Source organism: Ascaphus truei, chromosome 5 (genome assembly GCF_040206685.1).
Source record: "Ascaphus truei isolate aAscTru1 chromosome 5, aAscTru1.hap1, whole genome shotgun sequence".
Classification (NCBI taxonomy): domain Eukaryota; kingdom Metazoa; phylum Chordata; class Amphibia; order Anura; family Ascaphidae; genus Ascaphus; species Ascaphus truei.
This window is the reverse complement of record NC_134487.1, coordinates 5,427,512-5,439,410: the sequence shown is the minus strand read 5'-3', so window position 1 is coordinate 5,439,410 and position 11,899 is coordinate 5,427,512. Positions and strand designations below refer to the sequence as shown.

The 11,899-nt window shown below is 56.0% G+C and overlaps 1 protein-coding gene across 1 annotated transcript in view; it reads left to right on the top strand.

Annotated features, from left to right (window-relative positions):
- The window catches only part of FLNC (filamin C), a 152,623-nt gene that overhangs the window by 98,642 nt on the left and 42,082 nt on the right, over positions 1-11,899 (top strand). The window contains 7 exon segments of the mRNA XM_075598896.1: positions 4,647-4,772; positions 7,370-7,507; positions 8,357-8,483; positions 8,746-8,882; positions 9,029-9,222; positions 10,711-10,824; positions 10,968-11,111. Of these exon segments, the coding sequence (XP_075455011.1) occupies positions 4,647-4,772; positions 7,370-7,507; positions 8,357-8,483; positions 8,746-8,882; positions 9,029-9,222; positions 10,711-10,824; positions 10,968-11,111 (980 nt within the window).

Here is an 11,899-nt window from a genome sequence, read left to right as displayed (position 1 = left end):
GTCACAGGCAGAGGGGGTACAGGGGGGACACATCGTCACAGGCAGAGGGGGTACAGGGGGAGCACATCGTCACAGGCTGAGGGGGTACAGGGGTAACAGATCGTCACAGGCAGAGGGGGTACAGGGGGAACACATCGTCACAGGCAGAGGGGGTACAGGGGGGACACATCGTCACAGGCAGAGGGGGTACAGGGGGAACACATCGTCACAGGCTGAGGGGGTACAGGGGGAACACATCGTCACAGGCAGAGGGGGTACAGGGGGGACACATCGTCACAGGCAGAGGGGGTACAGGGGGAACACATCGTCACAGGCTGAGGGGGTACAGGGGGAACACATCGTCACAGGCAGAGGGGGTACAGGGGGGACACATCGTCACAGGCAGAGGGGGTACAGGGGGAACACATCGTCACAGGCAGAGGGGGTACAGGGGGAACACATCGTCACAGGCAGAGGGGGTACAGGGGGAACACATCGTCACAGGCAGAGGGGTACAGGGGGAACAGATCGTCACAGGCAGAGGGGGTACAGGGGGAACACATCATCACAGGCAGAGGGGGTACAGGGGGAACACATCATCACAGGCAGAGGGGGTACAGGGGGAACACATCATCACAGGCAGAGGGGGTACAGGGGGAACACATCATCACAGGCTTAGGGGGTACAGGGGGAACAGATCGTCACAGGCAGAGGGGGTACAGGGGGAACACATAGTCACAGGCAGAGGGGGTACAGGGGGAACAGACCGTCACAGGCAGAGGGGGTACAGGGGGAACAGATCGTCACAGGCAGAGGGGGTACAGCGGGAACACATCGTCACAGGCTGAGGGGGTACAGGGGGAACACATCGTCACCGGCAGAGGGGGTACAGGGGGAACAGATCGTCACAGGCAGAGGGGGTACAGGGGGAACATATCGTCACAGGCAGAGGGGGTACAGGGGGAACAGACCGTCACAGGCAGAGGGGGTACAGGGGGAACAGATCGTCACAGGCAGAGGGGGTACAGCGGGAACACATCGTCACAGGCAGAGGGGGTACAGGGGGAACAGATCGTCACAGGCAGAGGGGGTACAGGGGGAACACATCGTCACAGGCAGAGGGGGTACAGGGGGACAGATCGTCACAGGCAGAGGGGGTACAGGGGGACAGATCGTCACAGGCAGAGGGGGTACAGGGGGAACACATCGTCACAGGCAGAGGGGGTACAGGGGGAACAGATCGTCACAGGCAGAGGGGGTACAGGGGGAACACATCGTCACAGGCAGAGGGGGTACAGGGGGAACACATCATCACCGGCAGAGGGGGTACAGGGGGAACACATCGTCACAGGCAGAGGGGGTACAGGGGGAACAGATCGTCACAGGCAGAGGGGGTACAGGGGGAACACATCGTCACAGGCAGAGGGGGTACAGGGGGAACAGATCGTCACAGGCAGAGGGGGTACAGAGGGAACACATCGTCACAGGCAGAGGGGGTACAGGGGGAACACATTGTCACAGGCAGAGGGGGTACAGGGGGAACACATCGTCACAGGCAGAGGGGGTACAGGGGGAACAGATCGTCACAGGCAGAGGGGGTACAGGGGGAACACATCGTCACAGGCAGAGGGGGTACAGGGGGAACACATCGTCACAGGCAGAGGGGGTACAGGGGGAACACATCGTCACAGGCAGAGGGGGTACAGGGGGAGCACATCGTCACAGGCAGAGGGGGTACAGGGGGAACACATCGTCACAGGCAGAGGGGGTACAGGGGGAACAGATCGTCACAGGCAGAGGGGGTACAGGGGGAACACATCGTCACAGGCAGAGGGGGTACAGGGGGAACAGATCGTCACAGGCAGAGGGGGTACAGGGGGAGCACATCGTCACAGGCAGAGGGGGTACAGGGGGAACAGATCGTCACAGGCAGAGGGGGTACAGGGGGAACACATCGTCACAGGCAGAGGGGGTACAGGGGGAACACATCGTCACAGGCAGAGGGGGTACAGGGGGAACACATCGTCACAGGCAGAGGGGGTACAGGGGGAACACATCGTCACAGGCAGAGGGGGTACAGGGGGAGCACATCGTCACAGGCAGAGGGGGTACAGGGGGAACACATCGTCACAGGCAGAGGGGGTATAGGGGGAACAGATCGTCACAGGCAGAGGGGGTACAGGGGGAACACATCGTCACAGGCAGAGGGGGTACAGGGGGAACAGATCGTCACAGGCAGAGGGGGTACAGGGGGAACACATCGTCACAGGCAGAGGGGGTACAGGGGGAACAGATCGTCACAGGCAGAGGGGGTTCAGGGGGAATACATCGTCACAGGCAGAGGGGGTACAGGGGGAACACATCGTCACAGGCAGAGGGGGTTCAGGGGGAACACATCATCACAGGCAGAGGGGGTACAGGGGGAACAGATCGTCACAGGCAGAGGGGGTACAGGGGGAACAGATCGTCACAGGCAGAGGGGGTACAGGGGCAACACATCGTCACAGGCAGAGGGGGTACAGGGGAACAGATCGTCACAGGCAGAGGGGGTACAGGGGGAACACATCGTCACAGGCAGAGGGGGTACAGGGGAACAGATCGTCACAGGCAGAGGGGTTACAGGGGGAACCCATCGTCACAGGCAGAGGGGGTACAGGGGGAACACATCGTCACAGGCAGAGGGGGTACAGGGGGAACACATCGTCACAGGCAGAGGGGGTACAGGGGGAACAGATCGTCACAGGCAGAGGGGGTACAGGGGGAACACATCGTCACAGGCAGAGGGGGTACAGGGGGAACACATCGTCACAGGCAGAGGGGGTACAGGGGGAACACATCGTCACAGGCAGAGGGGGTACAGGGGGAACACATCGTCACAGGCAGAGGGGGTACAGGGGGAACACATCGTCACAGGCAGAGGGGGTACAGGGGGAGCACATCGTCACAGGCAGAGGGGGTACAGGGGTAACAGATCGTCACAGGCAGAGAGTGTACAGGGGGACAGATCATCACAGGCAGAGGGGGTACAGGGGGAACACCTCGTCACAGGCAGAGGGGGTACAGGGGGAACAGATCGTCACAGGCAGAGGGGGTACAGGGGGAACACATCGTCACAGGCAGAGGGGGTACAGGGGGAACACATCGTCACAGGCAGAGGGGTACAGGGGGAACAGATCATCACAGGCAGAGGGGGTACAGGGGGAACACATTGTCACAGGCAGAGGGGGTACAGGGGGAACACATTGTCACAGGCAGAGGGGGTACAGGGGGAACACATTGTCACAGGCAGAGGGGGTACAGGGGGAACACATCGTCACAGGCAGAGGGGGTACAGGGGGAACACATCGTCACAGGCAGAGGGGGTACAGGGGAAACACATCGTCACAGGCAGAGGGGGTACAGGGGGAACACATCGTCACAGGCAGAGGGGGTACAGGGGGAACAGATCGTCATAGGCAGAGGGGGTACAGGGGGAACAGATCGTCACAGGCAGAGGGGGTACAGGGGGAGCACATCGTCACAGGCAGAGGGGGTACAGGGGGAATACATCGTCACAGGCAGAGGGGGTACAGGGGGAACACATCGTCACAGGCAGAGGGGGTACAGGGGGAACCCATCGTCACAGGCAGAGAGTGTACAGGGGGAACACATCGTCACAGGCAGAGGGGGTACAGGGGGAACACATCGTCACAGGCAGAGGGGTTACAGGGGGAACCCATCGTCACAGGCAGAGGGTGTACAGGGGGAACAGATCGTCACAGGCAGAGGGGGTACAGGGGGAACACATCGTCACAGGCAGAGGGGGTACAGGGGGAACACATAGTCACAGGCAGAGGGGGTACAGGGGGAGCACATCGTCACAGGCAGAGGGGGTACAGGGGGAACACATCGTCACAGGCAGAGGGGGTACAGGGGGAACACATAGTCACAGGCAGAGGGTGTACAGGGGGAACACATCGTCACAGGCAGAGGGGGTACAGGGGGAACACATCGTCACAGGCAGAGGGGGTACAGGGGGAACACATCGTCACAGGCAGAGGGGGTACAGGGGGAACACATCGTCACAGGCAGAGGGGGTACAGGGGGAACAGGAATGATTCGGAAAAGCAGTAACAAAAACCTTCAGGCACTATGTTTAGTAAATAAGATCCCAGCTACAGACCTGAAGGAATTGGATCGCTTGTTATCAGGGCATCAATAAGATGTCAATTAAAGGAGAGGTTATTGTTTTATAGATATGGAAATGGTGAGACTGCTTCTCATCTGCCATCAAATGTGATGTTTCTATGTTTCGTTGTGTGTCGTTGTGTGTCATTGTGTGTGTCTGTGTCATTGTGTGTCATTGTGTGTGCCTGTGTCATTGTGGTTTTGAGTGTGTCACTGAGTGTGTGCCTGTGTCATCGTGTGTCATCGTGTGTGCCTGTGTCATTGTGTTTCACTGTGTTTGAGTGTGACAATGGGTGTGTGCCTGTGTCATTGTGTGTCACTGTGTGTTTGAGTGTGTCACTGAGTGTGTTCCTGTGTCATTGTGTGTTTGAGTGTGTCACTGGGTGTGTGCTTGTGTCATTGTGTGTCACTGTGTGTTTGAGTGTGTCACTGGGTGTGTGCATGCCTCTCTCTCTGCCTCCTGTAACCGTCTCTCCCCATGTCCCTCTGTCCCCCTGTAGCCGCGGTCTCCCCCCTGGTTTCCAGCCCCCCCTCCCTGCAGATCACCCCTCAGTCCATACTCACCCCACCAACTGACAAAGCCAAGAAAGGCCCCCCCCCACCTCCACCCAAACCACGCAAGTCAAGTTAGTATGGCCTGAGCATGGCCTGCCCTGTGTGAGTGGGCACTGCCTGAGAATGGCCTCCCCAGTGCGAGTGGGCACTGTCTGCCCTGTGTGAGCGGGCACTGCCTGAGCATGGCCTGCCCTGTGTGAGTGGGCACTGTCTGCCCTGTGTGAGCGGGCACTGCCTGAGCATGGCCTGCCCTGTGTGAGTGGGCACTGCCTGAGAATGGCCTCCCCAGTGTGAGTGGGCACTGTCTGCCCTGTGTGAGCGGGCACTGCCTGAGCATGGCCTGCCCTGTGTGAGTGGGCACTGCCTGGCAATGTGAGGCTTCCTTGCATGAGCTGAAGCTTCCTCACATGCTGCCCACGCTTTTCCCACTCCGTGCCCGCCCGCCTCCTACACGTCACGGTGCACTTGTGGTTATTGGATGGAAGCCAGCGCCCTGCACAGCTCAGACATTCAAAGGCAACTTTCCTTCCTTGTGCACAGTTACCGGGACACTCGTGTGTTTGTGTGAGTTCCTGGTGCACAGTTACCGGGACACTCGTGTGTTTGTGCGAGTTCCTGGTGCACAGTTACCGGGACACTAGTGTGTTTGTGCGAGTTCCTGGTGCACAGTTACCGGGACAGTAGTGTGTTTGTGTGAGTTCCTGGTGCACAGTTACCGGGACACTCGTGTGTTTGTGCGAGTTCCTTGTGCACAGTTACCGGGACACTCGTGTGTTTGTGCGAGTTCCTGGTGCACAGTTACCAGAACACTCGTGTGTTTGTGCGAGTTCCTGGTGCACAGTTACCAGGACACTCGTGTGTTTGTGCGAGTTCCTGGTGCACAGTTACCGGGACAGTAGTGTGTTTGTGCGAGTTCCTGGTGCACAGTTACCGGGACACTAGTGTGTTTGTGCGAGTTCCTGGTGCACAGTTACCGGGACACTAGTGTGTTTGTGCGAGTTCCTGGTGCACAGTTACCGGGACACTAGTGTGTTTGTGCGAGTTCCTGGTGCACAGTTACCAGGACACTAGTGTGTTTGTGCGAGTTCCTGGTGCACAGTTACCGGGACAGTAGTGTGTTTGTGCGAGTTCCTGGTGCACAGTTACCGGGACAGTAGTGTGTTTGTGCAAGTTCCTGGTGCACAGTTACCGGGACAGTAGTGTGTTTGTGCGAGTTCCTGGTGCACAGTTACCGGGACAGTAGTGTGTTTGTGCGAGTTCCTGGTGCACAGTTACCGGGACAGTAGTGTGTTTGTGCGAGTTCCTGGTGCACAGTTACCGGGACAGTAGTGTGTTTGTGTGAGTTCCTGGTGCACAGTTACCGGGACAGTAGTGTGTTTGTGCGAGTTCCTTGTGCACAGTTACCGGGACAGTAGTGTGTTTGTGCGAGTTCCTGGTGCACAGTTACCGGGACAGTAGTGTGTTTGTGCGAGTTCCTTGTGCACAGTTACCGGGACAGTAGTGTGTTTGTGCGAGTTCCTGGTGCACAGTTACCGGGACAGTAGTGTGTTTGTGCGAGTTCCTGGTGCACAGTTACCGGGACAGTAGTGTGTTTGTGCGAGTTCCTGGTGCACAGTTACCGGGACAGTAGTGTGTTTGTGCGAGTTCCTGGTGCACAGTTACCGGGACAGTAGTGTGTTTGTGCGAGTTCCTGGTGCACAGTTACCGGGACAGTAGTGTGTTTGTGCGAGTTCCTTGTGCACAGTTACCGGGACAGTAGTGTGTTTGTGCGAGTTCCTGGTGCACAGTTACCGGGACAGTAGTGTGTTTGTGCGAGTTCCTGGTGCACAGTTACCGGGACAGTAGTGTGTTTGTGCGAGTTCCTGGTGCACAGTTACCGGGACAGTAGTGTGTTTGTGCGAGTTCCTGGTGCACAGTTACCGGGACAGTAGTGTGCTTGTGCGAGTTCCTGGTGCACAGTTACCAGGACACTAGTGTGTTTGTGCGATTTCCTGGTGCACAGTTACCGGGACAGTAGTGTGTTTGTGCGAGTTCCTGGTGCACAGTTACCGGGACAGTAGTGTGTTTGTGCGAGTTCCTGGTGCACAGTTACCGGGACAGTAGTGTGTTTGTGCGAGTTCCTGGTGCACAGTTACCGGGACAGTAGTGTGTTTGTGCGAGTTCCTGGTGCACAGTTACCGGGACAGTAGTGTGTTTGTGCGAGTTCCTGGTGCACAGTTACCGGGACAGTAGTGTGCTTGTGCGAGTTCCTGGTGCACAGTTACCAGGACACTAGTGTGTTTGTGCGATTTCCTGGTGCACAGTTACCGGGACAGTAGTGTGTTTGTGCGAGTTCCTGGTGCACAGTTACCGGGACAGTAGTGTGTTTGTGCGAGTTCCTGGTGCACAGTTACCGGGACAGTAGTGTGTTTGTGCGAGTTCCTTGTGCACAGTTACCGGGACAGTAGTGTGCTTGTGCGAGTTCCTGGTGCACAGTTACCAGGACACTAGTGTGTTTGTGCGATTTCCTGGTGCACAGTTACCGGGACAGTAGTGTGTTTGTGCGAGTGCCATTCTGTGTCCAGATGTGGAGATGACGGTGGAGCCGCCTCTTTCCCCGGGCCGCGTGTTCCGGTGACTTCTCTCGGTCCCGCTGGTAATCCCACTGGTGGGTTTGTATCTTTTTCAGCTTGTAACCCCACGGCCTGCAAAGCCTCCGGCCGAGGCCTGCAGCCCAAAGGGGTCCGTGTGAAGGAAGTGGCCGACTTCAAGGTGTTCACCAAGGGAGCCGGAAGTGGGGACCTGAAAATCACCATCAAAGGCCCCAGTGAGTAAAGAAAGAGGAGAGATGGAGAGGTGGGGTGGGGGTATACAGATGGAGGGATTACAGGAGGGAGAGGTGGGGTGGGGGTATAGAGATGGAGGGATTACAGGAGGGAGAGGTGGGGTGGGGGTATAGAGATGGAGGGATTACAGGAGGGAGAGGTGGGGTGGGGGTATAGAGATGGAGGGATTGCAGGAGGGAGAGGTGGGGTGGGGGGTATAGAGATGGAGGGATTACAGGAGGGAGAGGCGGGGTGGGGGGTATAGAGATGGAGGGATTACAGGAGGGAGAGGTGGGGTGGGGGTATAGAGATGGAGGGATTACAGGAGGGAGAGGTGGGGTGGGGGGTATAGAGATGGAGGATTACAGGAGGGAGAGGTGGGGTGGGGGGTATAGAGATGGAGGGATTACAGGAGGGAGAGGTGGGGTGGAGGATATAGAGATGGAGGGATTACATGATGGCGAGGTGGGGTGGAGGAGTGTTGGTGGAAGTGGTGGAGAGGTTCAAATGAGGGATGGATGGATGGATAGAAGGAGTGAGGGAGAGACCGTGAGATGGAGGGATGGATAGAAGGAGTGAGGGATATATAGGGTGTATACTGTATGAGAATGATGGAAGTAGTGTGATATCTCCTCGGTGTGGCCCCTTATATCAGAGATGGGTGTATACTGTATGAGAATGATGGCAGTAGGGTGACATTGGGTCAGTGTGGCCCCTTATATCAGAGATGGGTGTATACTGTATGAGAATGATGGCAGTAGGGTGACATTGGGTCAGTGTGGCCCCTTATATCAGAGATGGCAGATGGTGAGTATCTGCTCATGTGCTCTTGTGTCTTCCCTCGCTACCAGAAGGCACAGAGGAGCCGGTGAAGATGCGAGACGTAGGAGACGGGGTGTTTGAGTGTGACTACTGCCCCACAATGCCGGGGAAATACACAGTGAGCATCACGTGGGGTGGTATTGCCATCCCCAGGAGGTGAGTGCTACCTGCTTAGACACAGCTACTGTCGGCCATCCCCCATTATCATCTTCCACCACACTCTTCATCACCCTGAGTCTGTCGTCCTTTCTCTGGCATTCATTCCTGGTCTGCTCTGTATCCTTCCGTGTCCATTTCATTTCCCCATTCCCTCCTTCTTTCCTCCTTGCTTTCTTTTCTTGCTTACGTCTACTGTTCCTCTTCGTCACCCCACACTTCCCTCTCACCTCTCCCTTTTTTCTTCCCTCTCTCTGCGCAGCCCCTTTGAGGTTCAAGTCAGCCCTGAGGTTGGCGTGCAGAAGGTGCGGGCGTGGGGCCCTGGCCTGGAGACCGGCATGGTGGGCAAGTCGGCTGACTTTGTGGTGGAGGCCATCGGCACAGAGGTTGGGACTCTCGGTAAGTGACACTACTAGCATGACAAATACAGTGATGTCACCACCACACCAAGCTTTGGAGACCAATGCCACCTCAGAGGTCCCCTCACACGGTGCTTGGGGACTCATGTTTTCACATGTCTAACTTACCCCGGCTCTGCTGCCCAGGCTTTTCCATCGAGGGTCCATCCCAGGCGAAGATCGAGTGTGACGATAAGGGCGACGGGTCGTGTGACGTGCGATACTGGCCCACGGAGCCCGGGGAGTACGCCGTGCATGTGATTTGCGATGACGAGGACATCAAGGACAGTCCATTCATCGCACACATCCTGCCTGCCAGCATCAAGGGCTTCCCAGAGAAGGTAACAACCCAGCAGGGTGACACAAGGGGAGACATGGAGATACCAACTGTCACGGGAGAGCAGCTTATTTACACCTTTTTACTGAGATCATTCATTGAGCAAAACAAGGAAGGGAAATAAATTGTAATTTATCCGGCATAAATTCGCTTGCACACAATGAAACACAACATACAGACAAAAAGACACACTTACTTTGGGGCTGGGGTGGAAAACTAGACTTTCCTAGGTGCGGGGAACTCTATAGGAGATTCACTAACACGTGAAGCGCATTTTGGTCAGGGCGGGCGAAAATCTTCCAGATCACGCAAGCTGTTTTTTCCCGCCCGCTCTCGCGCTTAAAGTTCTACAGTGTGATAGCTGATAGAAAAAAAGCCGCCTGTAAGAACTGCGCGGAGACGCTGCGTCCACACGCTCGGCTCTTACAGCCGGTCGTAAAGTATCAATATACATTTTAATAATAGTGTACATGAGCAGGGGGTCTCCTGAGCTGAACCGCATTGATTTCAGCCTTGGGGACCCCCCACTTCATGAGATACAGGCCCCGTTATGGGGTTGCCGTTTTTTGCCTGATCGGACATATTTTTTTTCCACGGCTGAAAAAATGCCTTTTAAGGCCGATAAAGCGCTGGGCCTGCAAAATGTCTCTGTAAAGCGCTATGTAATTCTATACAAGAACAACCAATTAATGAATTACTAGGAAACTATTACAAACATCGAAGGAGCAGAACCCCGGCCTGGGACAGGATGGATCCCTTCGGGGGGGGGGACCCCGGGATGGGGGGACCCCGGGATGGGGGGAAGTGCTAATCACAGGGGCTGGAGGCCAGCAGGCGTGGGAGAACCTCTATTTAAGGCGTTTCAGAGGGGAGGTGTTGACATACAATGGGGAGAGAGAACAGAACAGTGAAGTGAATATGAAAAGGAAGATGAGGGAGACATAGAAATTAAAAAAGGGGAGAACGAGTTAGTGGGGAGAGGAGAATGGAGAAAGACGGTGGGGGGGATATCAGAGGATGAGGATAGAAAATGGGGATAAAAGTGTGAGGAGATAGAAAGGAAGTTGGAGGGAGGAGTGAGAGAGAGAAAAGATAGGGATAGAGAGAGTAAATGGGGAGAGAAGAGGGTGATATATCCAATAGATGGTGATGGGGAGACAAGTGAAAAAAGGAGGCGGAGAGCAGGGATTAGAAATAAAATAGAGTGTAATCCTGGTTTGGATATGGACAAGATGGGGGGATATGGGCGGTGTAATCCTGGTTTGGATATGGACAAGATGGGGGGATATGGGCGGTGTAATCCTGGTTTGTATATATACACACTGGGGATATGGCTAGGGTAACACTGGAGTGGATATTGATCTGCCTGTTTGGGTTTGGATAGCTCAGGGACTGTATAGCTGGTGTAACACGAGTCCCAGAACCCTCTCTGCTCTCACACACACATTGGCTGGTGTTGGCCACTCAGTGACTCCATCTGTTCTCTCGCCAGGTAAAAGCCTTCGGTCCCGGACTGGAGCCCACTGGAGTCATAGTTGAGCGCCCTACTGAGTTCACCATCGATGCCCAGGCCGCTGGCACCGCGGAGCTGAAGATTTATGCCCAGGTGGGTAGCTCTCCTGGCACTGTACTTATCAGTAGGACATGGGAAGTATATGTGGGTTGAATTTCCGTGTGGGTGGGATGGGCATACCATCTAACATGGCGTCCTGTAATTCAACGGTCCTACTCTTGTCCCTGTGTGCGCAGGATGCTGAGGGAACTCCCATTGACATCAAGATTAAGGACAATGGAGACAACACATACGTGTGCGTGTATGTGCCAACCAAGGCCATCAAGCACACCATCATCATAACCTGGGGAGGGGTCAATATTCCCAACAGCCCCTACAGGGTGAGTGAGGGGATCCGCAGGGGGCTGTGTGTATCGCTGGGCGTCTCTATATACTGTATCTCGTGTGTGTGTGTGTGCGTGCGTGCGTGCGAGCGTGCGTGCGTGTGTGTGTGTGTGACGTGTGGTATAACACGGACCTCTGGCCTGGTGATCAGATAATAAGCTGTGTACACGAGCAGATACTTTTGAGAAACGTGGTATCTGAATATAAAATAATAAAATGAATATTTTTAATACATAAAGTGGAAAAACGCTAAAATGAATAAAATGAGGGTCAGTAACGCCTGCCTGCGCGGGCCGCGGTTCTCGGGTTTGCTAGTGACAAAGTCCTGCTGCCTTGTGGTGGGAATGACACCAATGTAACAAATACTCTTCAATTCTCTGCTACTAATAAGTCAGTCCGGCTGCCGGCTCTGTACCCACGCGGCCACTCCAGGTCTGCCTGTCAGGAGGGGTAGGCCGAGAAACCGTGGGCACGTCTCTGTATAGGAAGCGCATCTAGAGCTCAGGCAGCTGATGGTAAGAGGCCGGGGGCCTGAGCGTGCCCGGCGGGTGTGTGTGCCCGGCGGGTGTGTGTGCCCGGCGGGTGTGTGTGCCCGGCGGGTGTGTGTGCCCGGCGGGTGTGTGTGCCCGGCGGGTGTGTGTGCTCGGCAGGTGTGTGTGCCCGGCGGGTGTGTGTGCCCGGCGGGTGTGTGTGCCCGGCGGGTGTGTGTGCCCGGCGGGTGTGTGTGCCCGGCGGGTGTGTGTGCTCTGTTTAATACAGTCCCTAGGGCTGATTGCCTAATTCA